The sequence below is a fragment of the Aythya ferina genome, assembly GCF_964211825.1.
Source record: "Aythya ferina genome assembly, chromosome: 10".
In the NCBI taxonomy this organism is placed as follows: domain Eukaryota; kingdom Metazoa; phylum Chordata; class Aves; order Anseriformes; family Anatidae; genus Aythya; species Aythya ferina.
In genome coordinates, this window is record NC_140306.1 from 14,308,264 (window position 1) to 14,329,501 (window position 21,238).

At 38.1% G+C, this 21,238-nt stretch overlaps 1 protein-coding gene across 2 annotated transcripts in view; it reads left to right on the forward strand.

Annotated features, from left to right (window-relative positions):
* The window catches only part of SFMBT1 (Scm like with four mbt domains 1), a 102,735-nt gene that overhangs the window by 75,754 nt on the left and 5,743 nt on the right, over positions 1 to 21,238 (forward strand). For both annotated transcript variants that reach the window (XM_084531123.1, XM_084531122.1), the window contains 16 exons: positions 53 to 141; positions 1,132 to 1,378; positions 2,903 to 3,000; positions 4,117 to 4,218; positions 5,415 to 5,565; positions 7,250 to 7,332; positions 8,769 to 8,895; positions 9,604 to 9,717; positions 10,768 to 10,810; positions 12,164 to 12,228; positions 13,684 to 13,823; positions 16,549 to 16,658; positions 18,362 to 18,537; positions 19,285 to 19,463; positions 19,650 to 19,895; positions 20,387 to 20,515. In XM_084531123.1, the coding sequence (XP_084387249.1) occupies positions 53 to 141; positions 1,132 to 1,378; positions 2,903 to 3,000; positions 4,117 to 4,218; positions 5,415 to 5,565; positions 7,250 to 7,332; positions 8,769 to 8,895; positions 9,604 to 9,717; positions 10,768 to 10,810; positions 12,164 to 12,228; positions 13,684 to 13,823; positions 16,549 to 16,658; positions 18,362 to 18,537; positions 19,285 to 19,463; positions 19,650 to 19,895; positions 20,387 to 20,515 (2,099 nt within the window). The remainder of the gene's footprint in view (positions 1 to 52; positions 142 to 1,131; positions 1,379 to 2,902; positions 3,001 to 4,116; positions 4,219 to 5,414; positions 5,566 to 7,249; positions 7,333 to 8,768; positions 8,896 to 9,603; positions 9,718 to 10,767; positions 10,811 to 12,163; positions 12,229 to 13,683; positions 13,824 to 16,548; positions 16,659 to 18,361; positions 18,538 to 19,284; positions 19,464 to 19,649; positions 19,896 to 20,386; positions 20,516 to 21,238) is intronic.

Here is a 21,238-nt window from a genome sequence, read left to right on the forward strand (position 1 = left end):
GATATTTAACTGGCAGGAAGTATCACAGTTTTTCTTCCTCATTTTTCACTAGGTATCAAGGACAAGATACCTGACCAGGAGGAATTCCTTCAGCGAGTACTGAAAGGAGCATGCAGTGCTCCTGCTAATCTGCTGGAGGGAGTAAGTGTTTGAATGTGCTGTATCTTGGTTTTTGTCTTGCTTTTGCCTTATGTTATTAAAGGAACTCCTATTAAGATTGTCAGTTCAATGCCTCTTTTTTTTTATTTCTGTTTTTTTTTTTTTATTATTTCTGTTTTTTTTTTTTTTTTTTTTTTTTTTAATTTAGGAGACATTGTAGTATGATGCTGAACTTAGAATTCCACTCCTTAGTGTTTCCTGTTTACAGTATTTTATGTTGATAGTGTTGTGTTTAAACATATCTTTCACTGCAGGCTTGGGTTGTCTGTGCTATTTATTAATTCTATCAGAAGAAAGACCTATTTTCAAATTCCCTTAGGTTTCAGTCTTCCTCCTATTCTGGTCCTCCTTCATATAGCTCTAGGGAAATTATTCTTTATTTACCTGGCATTCAGGTTGTTCCCTTTCTGAGCTGACTCCTTTCACTAAGGACTTTTTTTGTTTTTACTAGTGGGCAGATTATAGTTTCACTTAATCCTGTAACACTGCAAGTTAAATCGTTCTCTGCAATTAGAATGATACTTTATCACTTAATTATCAATGTCTGGTGGTAAAGTGCACAACATTATTTTTTTTTTTTTGAATACCATTGATGTCATCCTCACAACTGAAATTTTTATCTTTGTATGCTAGATGAGTCAGTTTTTAAAAGGAGTTATTCATGTTTGCTCCAAACCTGTTATATATACGGAATAATACTTCTGAAAGCAATAAACAGCATTTAAGTGAAATGTTTGACTGTATCTACAGCCAGTACAGGAGTTCTGATACAAGCACCAGTGATTCTAAATGCTGGTTTCTGTTGTCCTGTGTTAGTAAGGGACATGTTTTTCTTTACTTTTGTGTTGATACTTTATTTATTCAAAATAAATGTGTATAAAGGACAGAACAAAAGTGGAAATACAGGATTTGGAAGTTGTTGTTGTTGTACAGAATAATTTCTTTTATGTTCTTGTTGTTCTCTTTCTGCAGCTTCACAGAGGGAAAAATCCATTGGATCTAATTGCACCAGGCTCCCGACTAGAACTGCAAAACTTCCGGGATTCCCTGGAAGCCTGGATTGTCAATGTGGTAGAAAATGTTGGAGGGAGACTTAAATTGCGATACGAGGGGCTGGAGGATTCTGACAAATTTGACCAGTGGATATTCTACCTGGACCCTTTCCTTCATCAAGTAGGGTGGGCGACTCAGAATGGATATAACCTGCAGCCACCTTTAGGTACTTCAAAACTTGTATCTTTTATACGGTGAGCAATGCTTGAGAATACTCCTGCTACTTTGGTGCTCTGAATCTGCATTCTGGATGTATAAATGGTCACATAATCAGTGTGTGATCTGCCAGTGTATCTAGTGAAATGTAAGTGAAAACACCAGTAAAAAAAAGTCCTACAAGACTTTTCACCCACTCATGCAAATGTTGCTAAATGGTTTTGCCTGTCAAAACATTCCACCTATTTGTGGAAGGAGAGGAGCTGAGGAAGGGGCCTTTGCAATTATTTTTGATACGTTTGTGTTCCTGTGTGTGGGGAGGTACTGCTCAATGGCAGGTTTTGCTGTTGAGACTGGAAATCCAGTAGGCTCCTCAAGGCTCTATCTAAAGAGGTGCTAAGTGGATATGGAAATGTTCCTGTAAATGGGTGCCCAGAGAATTAATTCGTGGAAGAGGGGCCAGAGAGCAGGACAGATTTCCATGTTTCCCAGGCATATCAGGATGGGTGGGTGGTAGCTTTTCTTGGTCATCAGAGAAGTGGGGCCTAAAATGGCTGAAACACAAATGGATTGCTTATAAGCAGAGCGGTGATGTAATGTTTCCTGATGAGGAGAAACCTTGGGATAAAACTGGAAAATGGCAAGTGTTTACTCTAAAGCCTTTCTGTAAAGGCAGATGTACATGCAAGGTGCTGGTATGATCTGAGCCGTTAGTTGTGGAAGTCCAAGTCTTTCAGAACGAGTGTTTTTGTTATATTTTTTGTGTGGTTTTCCCTTTACTGATAAGAAGAAATAATGCTGAGGAAACCGAAACTATTTCCATTGAAATGACTGAGCATGGTGCCTTTGCTCATGCTTGACCAGCCTCTGCTGAAATGAGGACAGCGAGCAGGCACACACCAAGTCACTGGCACAAACTAGATGAGTGGCTTCCACAGCACCATCTGAGTGGATAATGTCTATTAAAAATGTTAGGTTCTGACTTTTTAGACTTGTTTCCTTTTTATGTTGATATAAGAGCCTTTGATATATTCACAGACTTGACATCAGGGATCCTTTGTGCATGATCCTAGTAAAAGTAATTCCCTCGCTATCAGAGAGGTGTGTGATCTGCAATTAAAGGTGCTGAAAGAGTAACTTATACAGCTGAGACAGACATGTGGAACATTTCTTCAGCCTTCTGCTTGCTTAAGCCTAAAACAAACAAATGTTGTCCAGCTAGGACTGTTTTCTGGTCATGCATTCCTCCAGACGTTTTCCTCAGGGTTGATGTGACCGCCATTTTCTCAGAAAGACCTGACTGGGCAGTACATAGGTGATACAGTAATGCCTGACTTCAGTTCCATTTTGTAACATACGCAAAATCTTAACAACCAGTAGGTTTTTAAGAATGAAGATACCTGCACAGATTCTGAACAGATGTGAATGTAGCACTTAAAGGAGCACAAATCAAACTTTTATTACTGCCTATGTTTTATGAGGGAAAAGAAGAAAGATGACTTCATTCACTATTTCCTGGTCTTTTTTGCTCAAGCCATTAGGTCCTTGAAAAGTGAAGCAGATTGGCAAGAGATCTTGAAGAAAGTGAAGGAGGAAGAAGAGGAATCATCAGTTCCTACAGATCTTTTTAAGGTAAAGACAGAATTTGTGTATTTTAATGCTGTATGTGATACCAGAAAAATGCTGCATTCCTAAGAAATTATTCAGGGAAGTCAAACATTGTTGCTCAAACTTCCTTCCATGTTTTGTTTTGTTTTTCTGTTTTTGTTTGTGTGTTGTTGTGTTTTTTAACTTCTTTTTTGTTGCTCATTCTAGTTTAAAAAAATAAATTAAAGATCATACTACAGTACAGTTCTTGTGAAATTAGACAAAATACCTATCACAACTATGTGAGCCATTACTTGTCATGCTGGGAAAAAGCCCTGATTCTGATCCCTATAATGGCATCTCCAGTTGTTTACCAGCTGGCCTTGTTGATTACTGTCCTTCTAGAGGAGTGAGGTATTAACTGTACTCCTAATTTTTTGAGCATATTGAAAAGTGTAATGTGTAACACCTAATATGTAACCTGATATATTTATGTATATTATTTAATGGGCCCTGATAGACCCTCAGTGTTAACAAATGTTGCTATTGAGTCTGAATCTAAATGTTTATGAATTTAAAAAAAAAAAAAAAAGAAATCTTTGAATCTTTTGAAAAGTAATTACGTTTTGAGAAATGGAAATGTAAATTTAGTCCTTTAAGTTCTTAGTTCAGTTTTCTCAGCTACATTTGGGCCCATAAACAGAACAGAAGAGAAAGTGGTGTTGCTCTTGAATCCGTTGGATCTTAACCAATAGTATATACCTAAGTCTGGAGCAGGAACACTCTTTTGTAGGCTTTTGGTAAGCTGAAAGTGAAGACTTCTATTGTCCTCTTTTAGGTTAGATCATGATGAGCCCTAAATGTTAGGGGAAAAAAGAACTTTTCTATTGACTTAGCAGACCACTCTGCACTGTGAAATCTTGCTTCTGTGTGGAGAATGTCAGAGAAGTAAATCTTTGGGACTCAGTCTTATTAAAAACTCATAGAAATGACAGTCTTAGAGGACTGAGACTCTATGATAGCGAGGTTGCTAGTACTCTAACCTGTTACTTTCTTAGAATAAACTACTAAAACTCAAGTTACCCTCTTCAGTTGAGCCTACATAAGGGTGGTCTTTTCTGATGGAGAAAGGCAGGTGATCACTGATACTTGATTTTTCAGGATAAACCTGTGATTGGAGTACATTCGTTCTCTGAAGGCATGAAGTTAGAAGCTGTGGACCCGATGGCTCCTTTCGTGATATCTCCTGCTACGGTTCTCAAGGTACTGGGATTCTTTAACTTGTCTTAATTCAGTTAAATTGCTACTTGTGTTTTTAAATGCTCAGAAAAATCTCATTAACCAATTGTCTTAAAATACTGTACTAGTTTTCAAATTAGGTATTTTGTATGTCTCCCTTCAGGGACAGGTCACTGTGGGAGGAGGAAAAAAAAAAAAAAAAAGAAAGAGTGAGGGGGAAAAAAAGAAAGAACAACCCTAACTGCTGATGGTGAAAACATTGGAATTGAAAGTAGAAGAAAAGTTCCATAAAGATAGAACATCAAAAGATCAAATGGCTGAAGCTGTTAAACCTGGGTTTTTAAGATGAGATACAATCCTTCATAATCTGAGTATCCAACTGAAGATAGATGTTTGTTTTTTTGCAAAAGTTTGGATTTGCAAAAGTTAATATCATTTTTATGTACAAGCTATGAACTTTCAAAAAAGGGCCCACACGTGGATTTAGAAGTTGAAATGAAAACTTCGTAGCATACTCAGGTTGTGAGCAGCTTCTATCTTCCTGTGTTGATAAACAGGTGAAAGGTTCTGTAAGAGACTTGTTTTCATGTAGTAAAACAAAATGTTCCTGTACAACGTAAACCAAGAGCATATTTTAAAATGTTTTTGGTGCGAAAATAAAGAAATACAGCTTTTTCTTTAGGACAGATACTCTGTCAATATGATAGCTTACATTTCAGTGATAGCTCTCTTTTAAACTATAACGTGCAGTTTCTTCTAATAAGATGCTCACTTTATTACTAAGAAGGTGCAACATGTTCCAAGTGAAGCAAAATCATTTGATTTTTCTGATGGTGATGAAGTTCTGCTCCTCAGTTCAGGAGCTTAGTGTTCTACTTTTGACAGTTCATCCTATGACACAGTTCAATTTTGGTGAAATAATGTAAGACTTCAAGTTCTATTTTCTCCTGTGTTTTTTTGTTTGTTTGTTTTGTAAGAGAATGTCATATAGCACTTGATCACCTTACTTTTTTAAGTGCTTATACATTGCCTTATATTATGATTTATTTTTCTTAAGTTTCCAGGTAATGTAGAGGAGTCTACTTTCTTAACGATTCCCACAGACTCTTTTTTCAATGTTTCTATTTTTATGCTGTCTAATAAAGTTATCAAAATGAAGGAGAAGTAGATCATTATCTGCTATTTACAAGACTGCATGGTACTCTTTTGGCTAACTACAGGTATACAATGAAAAATATTTCAAGATAGAAATTGATGACTTGAGACCAGAGCGTACAACCAGCCAGTCCTATATTTGCCATGTCAACAGTGCTGGAATTTTCCCTGTGCAATGGAGTCTGAAGAATGGCTTGCATCTTAGTCCTCCACCAGGTATGTTTGTGCAGGTTTGTCGTGCTCCCTCCTCTTTGAAGTAGATTGCCAGTCCTCAGAGTGCAATGTTTAGGACAACACTTTTGCAAAAGAATTACTTGTAGTAGAAAAAGTGAAGAAAATGAAAGATTCTGAGAAACAGGAGTTTTGAGTTAGTGAGTCTGAGGTTTCCTGTGTACGTGCTTGGATTGGAGAAGGTAGCAGTGGCTAGGGGGACTGGCCTTGCATAAAAACCTGAAAGCTTGGAGGATGTGTTTCAGGGCTAAAGGTGATGCTGATTTCAGCGTTAATTAACGTAATATCAGAAGTCTGTGGTCCGTGCATTGGATTTTTGCTTCTAGTCATATCAGAACATTGTTACTCAAATTCTTAAAATATTTTCTTATCACTATAAATGTTGATTAAGTATTTTTTCCAAGGGCCTATCAGGCAAGGTAGCGGATTACTAAAATGTTCCTTCAAGATAGAACAGAACTGAGCAGTGATCCTCAGCTACTGAATTATTAAGACCTTTTTGCAAAAGGGAAGTGACAACAGTATTGTAAAACTAGGGACTTGGTACCCTTATTCACCACCACAGAAGTGGGAATGTTTTGGTTTATCTGCTCATGATATCAGAGGAACAAAGAGTGTAGGATGTTTGTCTCTTTCCTTTTCTTTTACATGCAAAATTCTGGGTAATGCTGGGTCAAGCAAAGCCACTTTTTGTATCTTACTCAAGGAGACACCTTGCTTTATAGGCATGTGTCCGGATCTAATGGAGATTTTAAGCTTCTCTTCTTTTAACCCCGTAGGAAATGGTGGGCATTCTGAATTATGTGAGGTCTCAAGTCCCACTGGCACTGATAAATAAGTGCCAGTTTTATTTTATGAGAAAAATAAATAGGTCTGTCTGTGGTTAGGCCCTCACTTGATATTTGTAGATAGTTATGGTTATACTATATTCTCAGACTAGTTTTAAAATTTTGTTGGATTTCTTAAACCCTGATACAGATGTCCCTTGGAATGGAGCACTCCAAAGACACTTATGGAATCCACTGCTGCTGTTGTCTACTTGCTATTATACTGCCAGTCTCAAACTATTATGGCAGCACATTTATTTTGCACCCAGTTCCTTTCAGTTACTTGTTGTTTATGAGATCATGGGGAGGCAAAGTATTTCCTCCAAGAAAAAATTATTTTGCCCTTTATTTGAGAGAGAGAGTTGCTCTGTCCCTGAAGGACTCTTCCCTTCAAGCACATGTGGATTTACAGCTATTAGCAATCTTGACACTTTTAGGAAAGACTAACTGCTCTCTTTAAAGGCATGATATTTAATAAGTGTTTAAGAGAGTAATATGTTGCTATTGAGCAGCTTTTAGATGATCTATTTAACAAACAAAAAAAGAACTTCCCTTTTCTGCTTAGATATATTGTGTTCAAACCTCAGCATGCTCTCTGTGAATTTGCTTTTAGTTTGATGCCATTTCAAGCCAAAACAGGAATCAAAGTGAGGCAGGGCCCAAAACTCATCTACACTGGTAATAAAGAGAGTATCTCAAATACATGAGAACCGTGCTATGGGCTCAGTGAAGCCAGAGTCAGCTGACAAACTCAAGTAGTCCAAACGAATTTCATGTCAGCTTGCAATAAGTCCTTTGTTCTCACAGTGTTAAACTAACCCCTGTGCTTGTTCTTTGCCCAGGTTATCCAGGGCAGGACTTCGATTGGGCAGACTACCTCAAACAATGCGGTGCTGAGGCAGCTCCCCAGAGCTGCTTCCCTTCGGTAAGGTTCTCTTGCAGAAAAACGTTTTTTCTGTTATGTGAATGATACACTTGATTCCAGCAAGAAACATTTTACATGGTTTTGACTTAATTTGCCTGTGATAACTGATGAAATGGCAGAGTTAAGAGAGTGCAAATGAGGGTAGAATGAAGTAGGTGCATATGAACTTCTTATCTAAGTAAGTATTAGACCAAATGCTTCAGTTACAAAGCAGATCAGTTCAGTGATAAAGCAGATCAAAAGAAATGACTGATCTGTGAAATGGAAGTGTGTAACAGTCCACAGAATTGCCATGAAATAACATCAATCTTCGGTGCTCCTGTGGTTGTGGAAATAGGGCCTTTTAATAGACCTTATTTTCATTTACTTAGTACATTATTTCAGTCTTCCTTCCTTTCAGCATGAAAAATTCATCCCATTGTGTTAATCAATAACCAGCCATCTTAAATTAGTACCAAGTAATCATTTTACATTAATCAATGCCTGAAGTACTTGTTAGTTTTTGGGCTTTTGTTGGTATAATGATAGCATTGTTGTCTCCCAGAGCAGAATACCTTGTCAAGCAGAAAAGGGTGCCATTAACACCTACCTTCCAATTCCATTTACAATACTTGGGCTATTGCGATGCTTAAGGAAAGAAATTAAAATGAATAATTACCATTTTTTGAAGAGGGTGTTGCTGTCTATGAATTTTTGTTGCCCTTGTTGTGTCTTGTAAGCTGTGGCATCTCAGAATAGGTCATTGAATTTTTTATCCCTTTTCTGAGAAGAGTTGATCGCTGTGGGCTAGTTTCAGAATTTGTAATATGTTGATCCTGTAATTATGTTGCAGAGTGGCTCTTGGAGGAAAAGTCCTCTGTCTGGCAGCTACTTGTTATTTTTAATTCAGGTGCTTTGGATCTAGATAAATACACGTTCTTACTTTTTAAGAATTTTTGAATAAATCCAAAAACCTATGTATCCAAAAATATAAAATAGAAAGAAAGCTTCCATTGCTGTCTGCCAGGACTCATTTGGATGAGGCAGAAATGTTATTTGCATACCTAAAATAAATTTCCAAGCTAATATAATAGAATAGAAAGCCTTGTCAGACTATATGTCGGATTCATCACTTCTGTAGCAAGCAGCAGAGAATCCCTGATTGCATGGAGTGGAATGAATCCATTCAGTCTCAGCCTCCTTATTTTTGAGTACAAATATGTTCTGTTCTAGGTCTGTCTATAGAATCTTTTTTTTCCTAACTTAAACACTTTATAGTTTGTAATATATATTAATTGCATTTAACATGCTAATTATCTGAAGTTTTCTGTTTGTGAGTGTCCTTCTGTGATACTCAGACATTGTGGTTTTTTGTGTGTTATTCCCATTCATGGCTTTTGATATCATACATTGGATATAAAGATGGTATTCTATTAAGTATTCTGTCTTTTTCCTAGTTAACTTCTGACCACGGATTTAAAGAGAATATGAAACTTGAGGCTGTGAACCCTGTTGACCCTGAAGAAGTTTGCATTGCTACAGTCACCAAATTGAAAGATTCTTACCTCTGGCTTCAGCTGGAGGGTAAGCCTGACTGGGAAAAGAAGTGTAGCACTTACACTGATTATGCTGTGGTACCATCATCTAACCTGAAAAGTATCTGGAACAAGCTCACTACCTGCTCAATATTGGCAGCAAATCACTGCTCCATCAGTAAAAACACAGCAATCCATTTGCATTGCCTGTTTCCCAGCTAGCTTTGTATGGCAGTGTTTATTTAAGCCAGGCAAGAATTGCATTTGCGCACTGCAGTGTGTCAGTGTGAGGTTAGTGTACTGTGTGAAAGGCTGGTCAGTATCTTTTAGAAAGCAAGGCCTTGTAACATTTTTTTTTAATAAATGAGTGACTTCCATCCTGATCTAAGCTTTGACCAGATATTGGAAGAAAACTTTTGGAGAGGTTCTTCATTAGGACTGGATAGGCTATATGAGACACCCTCCATATTAATCCTGCTTCTTGATTAAAAGTCCATCAGCATGCAGTTACTCTGCACTGTGCATCTCTGCTAACCTGGGGAGGGCAAATTCCCATCTCCAGCTTTGGGAGGAAAGAAATGAGATCAGGAAGGAATCTGGGCAATAAAGGAGGATGAATATACAATTGATACTGTGTACCATAAACGTGGTAAATTAAAAAAGGGAGCTCCTCTGGCAACATATAAAAAGCATTGACCAAATGAGGTTTTTGGATTGTTACGAGTTTTTTCAATTTTTACTTCTTTCAACTGAACAGGTTCCAAGAAGCCCGTCCCTGACTGTATAGTGAGTGTGGAATCAATGGATATATTTCCAGTGGGTTGGTGTGAGACGAATGGATATCAGCTCAGACCTCCTCGCAAAGCAATAGGTATCAGTTGTGTTTTGTTTGCAGTGGTTAGCTGGTTTGGTAGAGGTGGTGAGACCTCTGAGAATAGGTTACTGCACAGTTAGTTCTGGCATCACTGAATTTAGAAATTTCCACTGTGTATGGACAATCTATCCTTTTGGCAACTGTTTCCCTGCCTTCTTGGTGCAGCTGTGAGAAATACTTCAGTGGAATTGGAATCCATACAACTCCAAAACAGGCATTGTTGGTTTGAGACCCTCACAGCCTGTAAGAGAGCGTGGAAACAATGCATTAGCCACAGTAAAGAAACGATATGTAAGCCTACATGCACACACACGCGTGCTGTGCATATACTTTTGTCTGAGCTGTTCTTGCAATGTGTCTGACTGATTGATTTTATACTTGGGTTGTGCAAGCAAAATTAATGCCTTAGTAAAGCACTGTTGAGTATGTATACATTTGGGAGTTAAAATGAGAAGGAATGGCTTTGTAAATGTGCCAGGGTTGTCACGATCCCTCAATGGCAAAATGTTGAAAAGTAAATCTTATCTGTTCTAATTACACTGTAAGTAATGTAAGAGAGTGCCTTCTCCCAACTGGTTAGTGAGTTCTGTTTATTAAAGCTTAATGGAAAAACTGAAGAATGTCTATTAGGTAAGATAGTAAAATGGTAAGATTGGAATGAGCTGTCATTTACTGCAAGTCAAAGCAAGAGAAACTTGTCTGGGAAATGTCTGCAATGCGAAGAGCAGAGGAGGAAGGAGGAGCCTAATCAGAAAACAGAAGCTTAAAAAAAAGCCAGATGTTTGATGAGGACTAAGCCTGAAATTGCTGTGGAGGCACATGTTGCCTTATCTTATTATTTACTACCATTATTATAATATTAATATCTGGTTGTAAGGTAAAAATTGACTCTAGTGGGTCAGCTATTTAACAGTTGCAGAGACTTTGAGTATAGATTCTCTTTGGCATATAACTTAAAGGAAAGGTGTCTAGTAAATACAGCAGTAGAAGCTTCATTTGCTTGCTTCCTGTGCTTTGTGGTTTTTATTTTCTTCTCCTTCCTTTCAGTAAACAAGCAGAAAAAGATTGCAGTAGTTCAACCCGAGAAACAGTAAGTAATAGTGTTTTGCTGGGTCTTTTTTGTGTGTTTGTTTGTTTGTTTGCTTGTTTCCCTAATTGGTAAATCTGTTGTCTTAGGGGACACAACTTTAGAGAAGCCCTCTAGTGAGGGTTGAGAAATTCCATAGTCTGTATAACGTGATATTGATAGTTCCTGTTGATATTGAAAAGGACCTCTTGTGCTGCTGTGGTGGGATATAGAAAGCTTGAAATTTGTTTTTTAGCAATGCTAGTGCGGCTCAACTGAGTTGACCTGTTGAATAGGTCAAGTCATTGAAGGTCTAGACTTGAAATTTTTAATCTGTCATTTCTAAGATTGCATTATCTGTGAGTATTGAAATACATTTAAGAAAAACTAGCCTGATCTTAAGAATGTGAATTTATAATCACATGTGCTTTAGCCTTTTCAATGGCAATTAATAGGGAAGATTGCAAGAATGCTTTTCAATTCCACTTTTGTTGTATTCCCTTTTTAAATAAGATAGTTGCTGTAAGGTAAACATGCTTAGAAAACGTGGCTTCCTTAACACATAGCTGTGATTTTGCACAGTGGATTAGAAAGTTCATTTCTAGTGTGAATACTGTTACTCAGTAGATGTATATTTAATACTTCTGTCCTGAATTTAATTAATTACAAGGCCAAACTAGCCACGAAGGAAAGAAAAGCCCTACTAATATCTACAGTTCATCTACAAACTGTCATGCATATGAAACTCCTTCATTTGAGCCTGCTCAAAAATGCTCAGTAGAATTCCTGACAGTTGGTTTTATTGACTTAGAGCTTTACAAACACCAGATCTGTCGGTAGTTCTGCCAATGTTTTCATTGTTCTTAAAATAACGAGCAGACTGTTCTTCCATGGTTTTGTAATTGGGATACTTACCAGAGTACTTGATTCATTTTGATTGAGTTCTGTTTAAAATCCATCTTTTTCAAAGTGCATTAGGTAAGACTGTACATTGCCTTGTGCTGTGAAATGAAGATAAAGGAGATAGAAAAAGTAAACTACTCTCGGTTGCTTTGTGTAAAGCGATTATCAGATTATATGTTATTGTAACTATGATTCTGTGATCAGCATGCCAGCCCGTACAATTCAAGCAAAGTATGATCACTGCTAGCTGTTAGCAGTCCAGTAGTTCTTTCCAAATTGAAATCAATAGTCTTTGTATATTTAAGGAAAAAAAAGTTGATGTGAGCAATGTTATGAAATACAGAATGTATAAACAGCAGATTAACAAAGCTGGAGCAAGAATGTTTTTGGCTTTTAATGATTGGGTTTTAGCAGCTGAGGGGTGGCTGTCCTTACCATCTGTCCCTTTTCCCAACCTCCTTCTTTGTGTTTCAGAGTTTTGTCTTCAAGGACAGTTCATGATGGACTAAAGAACCAGGAACTAAACTCTTCTGACTCAGGTATTGATCAGAAAGGGCAGGGGAACAAAACCAAAATCCTTCAACAGTCCTGGCTCATAGTGCTGCTCAATAGTCTTCTGTCAGGATACAGGAAAGAAGATGAGGAAAGAGCTTGAAGATTTTCATCCTTGATTGATTTGAACATCAGAAAATGAAATGAACAAAACCATACAATTACTTCTGTGTCCTGTAATTGAAATGTGCATTAAACCTGGAAAATAGATTTTTACACCAAACCTTCTTCCCCCTACAGAGAATATGTGGAGCCAAATGTATGCTGTGACCCATGCAGATGATTTGTTAATGTCACCTGCTGTGTTTAATAATGTTGGGAGAAACATCATAACAAGCATGCTGCATCTGTACTCTTGAGTCGTTAGATTCTAGCTTTGAGAAGCAGGTTTATCTGCTTTTTATAACTTTGTCATCATGATAAACAAAGGCAATTCAAACAGTAAGCTGTGTTGTGTGCCAGATGGTGAAATCTAATAATTTTCTAAACTGTTGCTAGAACGAATATGATGAATAAGTACATCTGCTGGTTAAAGAGTCATACAGATCTGTCTGTTTGGCAACAAAATGCCTCTTCTGCTGTCTACTGTATAGTGAAATGCATATCTGAAGCTGCACCAAATGCAAGCTTTATAAAACCGATTTGTGCTTGCTTAGCATTTTAATCGTTTTTTAATAGAGTAATAATGTGAATTTTACTTCATTTATTTAGCAGTTATCACCTACCTAATTTAAAGATCTTTAAGTGATAGTGTTGCTCAATCAAAAATACTGCAACACTGTTAGGGTTAAACTTATTTTCTTAATTCGTAAGTATCTTACAATACATATTATACAGAACTTTAATTTTGAGCAGCATTGGACCACTTTGAAGGCTTAACAAACTTGATGTCATTTCATCAAAGGTCACTTCATCAGTTTTATCTTCTGATTGAGTGAAAAGAGTGAAAATGCAAAGCAATCAATATTGCAGTTTAGGATGAATATTGGAGAAGAACTTTGCCAGCTTCTCCGATGGCAAAAGTTTAGGGAAGAGAGAGTTATTCAACTGGAAAATTTGTCTGTAATTACTGTGTTAGAATGTGCTCTGCTACCAAATAGATGGGATTGCCATCTTCTTGCCTGTTCTCACTGAGGTACCATAACGCATCAGACTAGCCAGAAAAAACGCTTCTTTTCTGATATATAACTGGCTTTATTTTCTATTGTTTGTCAATTTGCAAGCATGCTTGTTAAGTATGGGGAAATATCTTTAGCAACATCTATAACTAGTCCTGAGGTGGCAAATTTGACACCTGTACTCACCCAAACTAAACTCATTCAGGTGTTCTTTTCCTTCCTTTATTACAGCAGGCAAAATATTAAGCATTGCAAGAAGTAATTTGCTGGGGAGGTTGTACCATGTGATTTAAATCTTTTTTTTTTTTTTTTCTCATTTCTCAGTGATAATTAATGGAAAGTACTGCTGCCCAAAGATCTACTTCAACCACCGGTGCTTCTCAGGGCCTTACCTTAACAAAGGCAGGATTGCTGAGCTTCCTCAATCTGTGGGACCTGGGAACTGTGTTCTTGTTCTGAAAGAGGTGAGGTGGTTCTACGCTGTGTACCTCTATTAGCAGTACATCATAAACTCTAGAGTGTGTCTCTCATTATAGATGGGTAATTAATACTTTTAAGGCGTTCATAAACTGATGATGAGCGAACGGGATTTTGTATAAAATGAAGGATAAATCATGGGCTGTTTTATGAATAGCTGGAAGGAGTAAAAACGTCCCATTTATCTGAGTTAAGTCAACCTTCAGCTGCTAACTTTTCTTTTAGGTTAAAACAGAGTAACTTGTAATTGCCATGACCAGAGGAGTTAATATCTTTTTATAGCTGTAATAAATGCTTCAATTTTAATTAACAGAATTTAGTTTCAGATAATCCCAAAAGCTTTCCTTCACAGTTTGCACCACTGATGTTAGAACAGAGGAAATACAGATTTTCTTAGCGGAAATGCAAAACTGTTTTCAGTAATGGGGAAATGAAAAGAATTCCTAATATTTAAGTTTGATATAATTTGCAATGATCTGATGAAATAATGGATAAGCTCATTATTGAAGAAGTTCTATTTCTGCATGCATAAATGTAGCCATCCCCAGCAAACATCAGGGGGAATGAAACAGTAAAAAGACCTTAGTCATAATTTTTTAACAGTAGTGAGGGTGCATATTAATTTTTTTTGGTCTTCAGACATAAGTATATAAAAGCGTACAAAAAGATATGTGTGCATCATACCAGTACACAACATGGTGGACATTTGAGTGAGATGCATACTCTTGTTTTGATCTCAAATATTTGACTTAAAAATTAAAACTTGTGTTTTGGCGTGCCCATAAAATTGTTTAAATCATTTATCTACACCTCTGCTTAAAAACATATGCCTGATCCTTCAGCATTTGGAGATGAGGAATGCAATTGTGAATTTTTAAGCAGACCTGTACCCTCATCTCGACTCATTAATCGAGTTCAAGTACTTTATCACTGGATAAAGCTTGCTCATACCTAGTAAAATAGATAGTGGGCAGATGGGGTCCCAGGACTGTGGAAAACAAAGGTATTGTGTCCCCAGGTTGTAGGGGGAAATCTGGTTTTAAGAGGTAGCCTGTATTTGAGCAAATCTGCTAACGTACCTTGCTTAATGGAAAGTGCCTTTTCTTGTTAAATAACTTAACTGGGACTTCAGATAGGTAAATTAAGACTAGTCTTAAACTCACAGCTATATGGGATGAAGATTGTATATTTGAGACTGATGGCATTAGAGTTTAAAAGCTATTATTGCTATAGAAATGGCCAGATGGCATGGAAGCTGGAGGAGTTCCCTACCTTTTTCAGAAGTGAATGGCCCCAGTGGTTGCTCAGATAAAGACCTGGATTTCATGAAACACTGGCTTGATCTACCATGGTGAATCTATATTATGGGAGGAAACTGCAGCTCACAGAAGCTATCTCTGAGAACCCTTATCACAGAATTCACTGAACTGTAGGAGTTGGAAGGGACCTCAAGAGATTATCAGGTCCAACCCGCAAATGACAGCTTAAATGTCACTTATTATTTTTAAACCAGCAGGTTTTGCACTTCTTGACAAAACTAAAACAGATTCTTTAGCAAAAAAGCATCTTCATTCTTTAGACGTGATCTGGCATCAGAAGATGCCCTTGCAGTCTCCGATTGGAGTGTCTGCTCTTCTTTGGTCCTACAGCATGTTCATTTGCAAGGGCTGAATGTCCCTTGCTATGCAGGATGCTGCACATTGTCAAACTAAGTGAACACCACACTGTATTTCTCCCCATCCTTTCTGCAAGTTTCAGTTCTCTGATGTACATTCTTCAGCACTCCAGAAGAGCAAGTGTGAAATTCTGTGGCAGCTTCATTTCACCTCGAAGAAGGTTTAACCTTCTTCACCACCTGAAAGCATGAAATATGCACAAATCCTGCTAATGTACAAGATGCTGAGTGTTGCTAAAAGTTCAACCAATCTGCTTAGTTATATACATTTTAATTATGATTCTGACTCTTTATATAAATCCTGCAGTGAGTTCGGTACTTGCATAGTGTGATAATTGAATACCGTTCACTGGAGCTGTAGACCTCTGGATTGCTGTGGTAGTAGGAATGAAGCTGCAGTCCTGACACGTTGGTGCAACCAATTTGGGATAAGCAAACGCTGAAAATAAGAAACAAGATTTGAATGTAAATTTTGTACTATCCCACACTAATTTGAAGCTGTTCACAACTTTGAGTTACTTGCTGCACAGCACCAGAGAAATTCTCATTTTATTATAGTACAGGCCTTATTGTGGTTCACAAAAGCAGAAAGGAGCTTAAGATTCTGGAGTGTGGTTTTGTAGCAAGCAGTGGGTTGGCAGGCAGTAAAACCCTGCAGCATTTGTAGGCATATCTTCATGTGTCAAACAGGCTCTAAGGTGATAACTCAGATTTACCCAAGGTTATGCAAATGTGGTATCCAGCCCTGCGCTTCAATTTAGTGACATGTAATTTGAAGGCATTGACTGGGAAATTGCTTGATACACTTGCGATACACTTGTGACTCTGCGGACAAATTTTGAAGGTTTGGCATGGCCCAAAGTGTTGACTGCTCTCAGTTTTCATTTTGGCAGTATCTGTAATCCTGCTGTGAATGAATGCTTTGATGCTGGATAATTCAAATGAATAGAATTAATTTCCTATTCTACCCTAGCGCTTTAAAAAAAGTTTCGTTGTATAAATAAACTAAACATTTTCTCCTCTTCCCCCAACAATAGGTTCTCACTTTATTGATCAATGCAGCTTACAAACCCAGCCGTGTCCTGCGAGAGCTGCAGTTGGATGAAGAGGCTGCATGGCATGGGCATGGAGAAACCCTAAAAGCCAAGTAAATTCTCATCCTGTTCCCCACTCAGCTGATCCCAGTGACAGTGTCCTCTGGGGTCTGGGCTTTAACTTCTCATATTTCAGAGATGGAAAAATTGCTTATAGCATGTAAAGATGCTGACTGACTACATTTCCAAATCTTTATATAAAGTCTTTTCTGAATGTCTGGTGAAGTGCATCTGAATTTAATGTTCCTTAATACGCCACGTGTGCTCTGCTGCTGGCTCGTTAGCAGCTATTGGTGAAGTACCAGTGGTGTGGTACCGGTACAACAGTGTAGGTACAACAGGGCAGACCAGCACGTGAGGCTTAAGATATTTAATTTGCCTAATAATTGTCAGTATTTGAAAGCAGAAGCACATACTGCTTAGGAAGCTTCTCAGAATTCCATGGCATTTCCATGCCAGTTTCTCAGTGGAAGAAGATTCCTCTGAAATTCAGTTGTAGCAGTGCTGTGAAATGGACTGGCATGGAAGTCTTTCTACAACAACCTACCCTAAAGTGCTCCATAGTTTTCTTGCTGAGCCTTTTGGGTTGGAGCTTCTTTGCAAGATTATTCTGTGGCTAGGAAAAAAAAACATGATCATATTTGCATATATCTGATAAATCCAGATATTACCTTATAGTCTAGTGATGGCCTTGTAATTAGGTCACCATGTTCGTGTACTAGAGATTAGATTTTCCCAGTGTGCCATAGCACAGACTTGACTACACGGTTTTGAGTATGTCAGTAATTCTTTAGTTGGATCAGTTCTGTGTGTAAAAGGACACTTTTCCATGTATTGAAGGATTGTTCTGTATTTGGATTTGGACAACAGGAAGATTACGAGAAAAGTTAATGCAAATAAAAGATATGGTTGAAATAGAAAGAAATCTTTTGATCTGTTTCACTGAAGTTGCTTGCTTTTGTCACAGCAGTGAGAGCAGGGATGTCTGCAATATGAGGACACTTTCCTTTTTCTCTTATTTATTTATTTATTTATTTATTTCAGTGCATTAATTAGATATTTGCAGGCCTGAGAAGTCCCTAATACATATCAGCACTTGTCAGTAGCTGTGCTGGGAGAACAAAGCAGAAATGAGGCATGAGATGGGCAGGTATTTCACCATGCTACTCTGTCCGTGCCATCACAAGGCTGATGAACAAAAAGAAATTGCTCTTGTCTGACTCAAAGTAAGAAATAGCCATATGTGGAGTCATGGCAAATGACTGTCCTGACAAATTGTTCAGCAATTAGATGAAAAGTGAATGGAAATGCAACAGTAGTTCATTTGTTTGCCATCACATGGGCATAGAATGGCTCACAAGAAGCTGTTTGATGCTGTATTTTATTAGTAGTTGTTTGGCCTCTAGTGCGAATTGGTGCGCTCAGTCTTGGGATTTGGGGACCAGCTATCTGCATCACAGTGGACACTTCTGCAGTCCCTTGAAAAGAACTCTGTGAGCAAAGAAATCACGCCATCTAAACTCCAGGATAGTCTTCTCAGACGGTATTTAATAGTTACTGGCAGGGCGGTGTTTGTTCTGTTTGGTACTGCCAGCTTTTTTACTTTGCTCGAGGATCTGTCATAAGAGCCAGGACTACCTGCTTCCTGGACTATCCCTGAGTCCATTCTTAAAGCAGTATCCTTATACATTTTTGATGAAGTACTTTTGTCCTTTATTAGAGGACGTCTGAATTATGACCATGGTTTCAATTGCAGGTACAAAGGGAAGAGCTACCGTGCAACTGTGGAAGTGGTAAGGACAGCAGATCGGGTAGCAGACTTCTGCAGAAAGACATGCATCAAGCTGGAGTGTTGTCCAAACCTCTTCGGCCCTCAGATGGTGCTGGACAAGTGTTCAGAGAACTGCTCCGTCCTGACAAAGACTAAATACAGTGAGTAGGCAGTGGCTGTCAAACTGAGGTGGGACTTGGGAGCGTTATATTTTGCTTTTGCTCCAGAAGCAATCCAAAGTACATTGGTTTGCTTACAGAAGGAGAAGCTCAAGCACTACATGCACTGGCCTACAAAACATCTGTGTACCAATGTGTGGGGCAGATGAAAATAGTTTTAAATTAAATGGTAAAACCATAGATTAAATTGTTGTATTTATCTCTGTAAGATACATTTTGGGACAAGAATTGACTAATACTGTAATATAAGTGACATTGTAATTGCTTTTATCATTTTGTTGTGGAACGAAATAAAATACTTTAAAGCTCTTCTCTTAGCTTTTAGGTTTTTTAGACTTTTAGTTTTTTTAAAACTATCTTAACCATGTGACACTGAGAACAAACAGTGCATGGAGGCCATGTTTAAAAGCTGCAGGACATCACAAAAGACACCGTTAAATTGGATGAAGTCTGTAGTTGATGATTTTTATATAAAATCTGATCATATGGGGCTTCTCAAAGATAAGTAAATCTCCTGTTACAGGGAAAACAAAATTTATTAGTAACTCTTCTTCCTTAAACCAAATTGAAGAGGAAAACATAGACATACTCATTCTGAAGTTTTGCAGAATTGGGATTTCTACTGGGAAATGTCCTGCTACTGGTTTTCCAGTCCTGATGATGGACAAACATAACTAGTGGCATTGAAGGTGCATTTCAACATGATGCTCCTTTCTTCTGTCCTGGTAGCACACTATTATGGAAAGCGGAAAAACAAGCGGATAGGTAGGCCTCCGGGTGGCCACAGTAACCTGGAAGTAGCCATGAAGAAACCAAATAAAAGAAGGAAGAGACGAAAACATTTTTTTGTTCATAAGAAAAAACGTTCTTCTACTTCAGTGGATAACACTCCAGCTGGATCTCCCCAGGTATGAGACTGACAACACCTTTAACAGATACGGTATGTGATCATGGACCAGCTTCATTTGAAACAACAAACTGTTAGTTCCTTGTAACCTCAGGTTACTGCAGATACATGGATGGCAATTGTAGTTTTTGTCCTAAACTTCCTATTTCTGATTTTGTTCCTTTTTTATTTTTTTCCTACTTTCCAGGGCAGTGGGGGAGAAGAGGAAGATGACCAGGATGAGGTAGATGAAGAATCTTTGACTGAGGATAGCACCTCAGAGCAGCAAGATGAATTACTTGAGGAATCAGAGGTATCAGAGAAGAAATCACTGTCGTCCTCTCCTACACAGAGTGAGCTGTCTCATTCTCTGGCTCAGGACCGAGACAAGCGGAAGAGGAAGCTTAGGACCTTTTCTTTTTCTGATGATGAAAATAAGCCTCCTTCACCGAAGGTAATTCTGAAAATACATTAGTGCCCTTTCTGAGTGTTGGGTAAGCACAGATATCTTGGGACTATTAAACATCACATGTATTTTTATAAAATACTCCATTATCCCATAAGGGCATTGTGAAGACACTGCAGAATAATTAGAAATCACAATTGCTATTACAGTCATGTTACAAGACTGTAATAAAGACTAAACAGAAAGCTGTAGGCAAAATGGGGAGCTTTCCACTTCCCAGCTGTTAGCCATCCTTGGTTCAACTTCAGCAGTGCCAAGTCCTGGTTTTAGATCACTGCTTACTGGCTATGAGGATGTGACCTCTACCTGCAGCACAGTGCTGTCTGCACATCTCTTAACCACAGAGCAAGTACAGTTTGGAGCTCTCATTACAGCTTCATTTGGCAGCTGAACATCGGGAGTGGGGGGGAGCAGAGGGGACTGTTGGTCCATGCCTTCTGTAATATTTTAGTTCTTTTTGTGCTGGGTGGCTTGTCTAGGAGATAAAGATTGAAGTTGCTGAAAAGCTGCAGCTGGACAGTAACCCTCTAGAATGGAGCGTGGCTGACGTTGTGCGATTCCTCAAATCCACTGACTGTGCACCGCTGGCAAGAATATTCCTCGACCAGGTATGATATTCTGTTAAAGTGTTGAAGCTCTGTTACTTGGCTACAAAAAGAAGCTAGTTTAAATTGTATAGTAGGGTTCTGAGGGAAAAAAAACAACACATGCACAACTTGCTGTAGTTTGGGAGAGGAGGGTGAAGTGAATGGACACAATTATGTTTGGGTTTCTTAGTACTCAGTGGAGGAGGTTTTAGTCTGTGAGGCATCAGAATCCCAAAACCACAGAGAATGCCCACGAAAAGCACCACAAAAAGCAGCAGCTGATTTTGTAGGTGATACTGTTCTGCAACTTGAGTTGAGGACTCCAGATGATAAATGTTTTCCATTCTGCAGACTTAACTGCAGGTGTCATAATGTTGTATGCAACAAGTGAACAATTCTGTGTTAAAGTATGATGACTAAAGTAAAAATATAAGTCAAATGATGCATCTTAGTTAAAATTTGCCACAAAAAATATCATCTATCTAGACTAGTACTGGAACTGGTGCTGAATATGGTTTATGACAGATGTTACAGAAGATACACTGCCTTGTAGAACATCTGTTTCTATAGAATGATTAGAAGTTAGGTAAAATGACTTTCTGTCTGAAATTTCCTTCATTTCTATTGTTGGGTTGATTTAAAAATAGCCTCTCATGAGGTTCTGTCCCTTAAGTACTGAACTTGAGCTAGCATTTTAAGAAAGGAATTAAATTGTTAGTGAGAAATAAAGGTTCTTAAGTTACC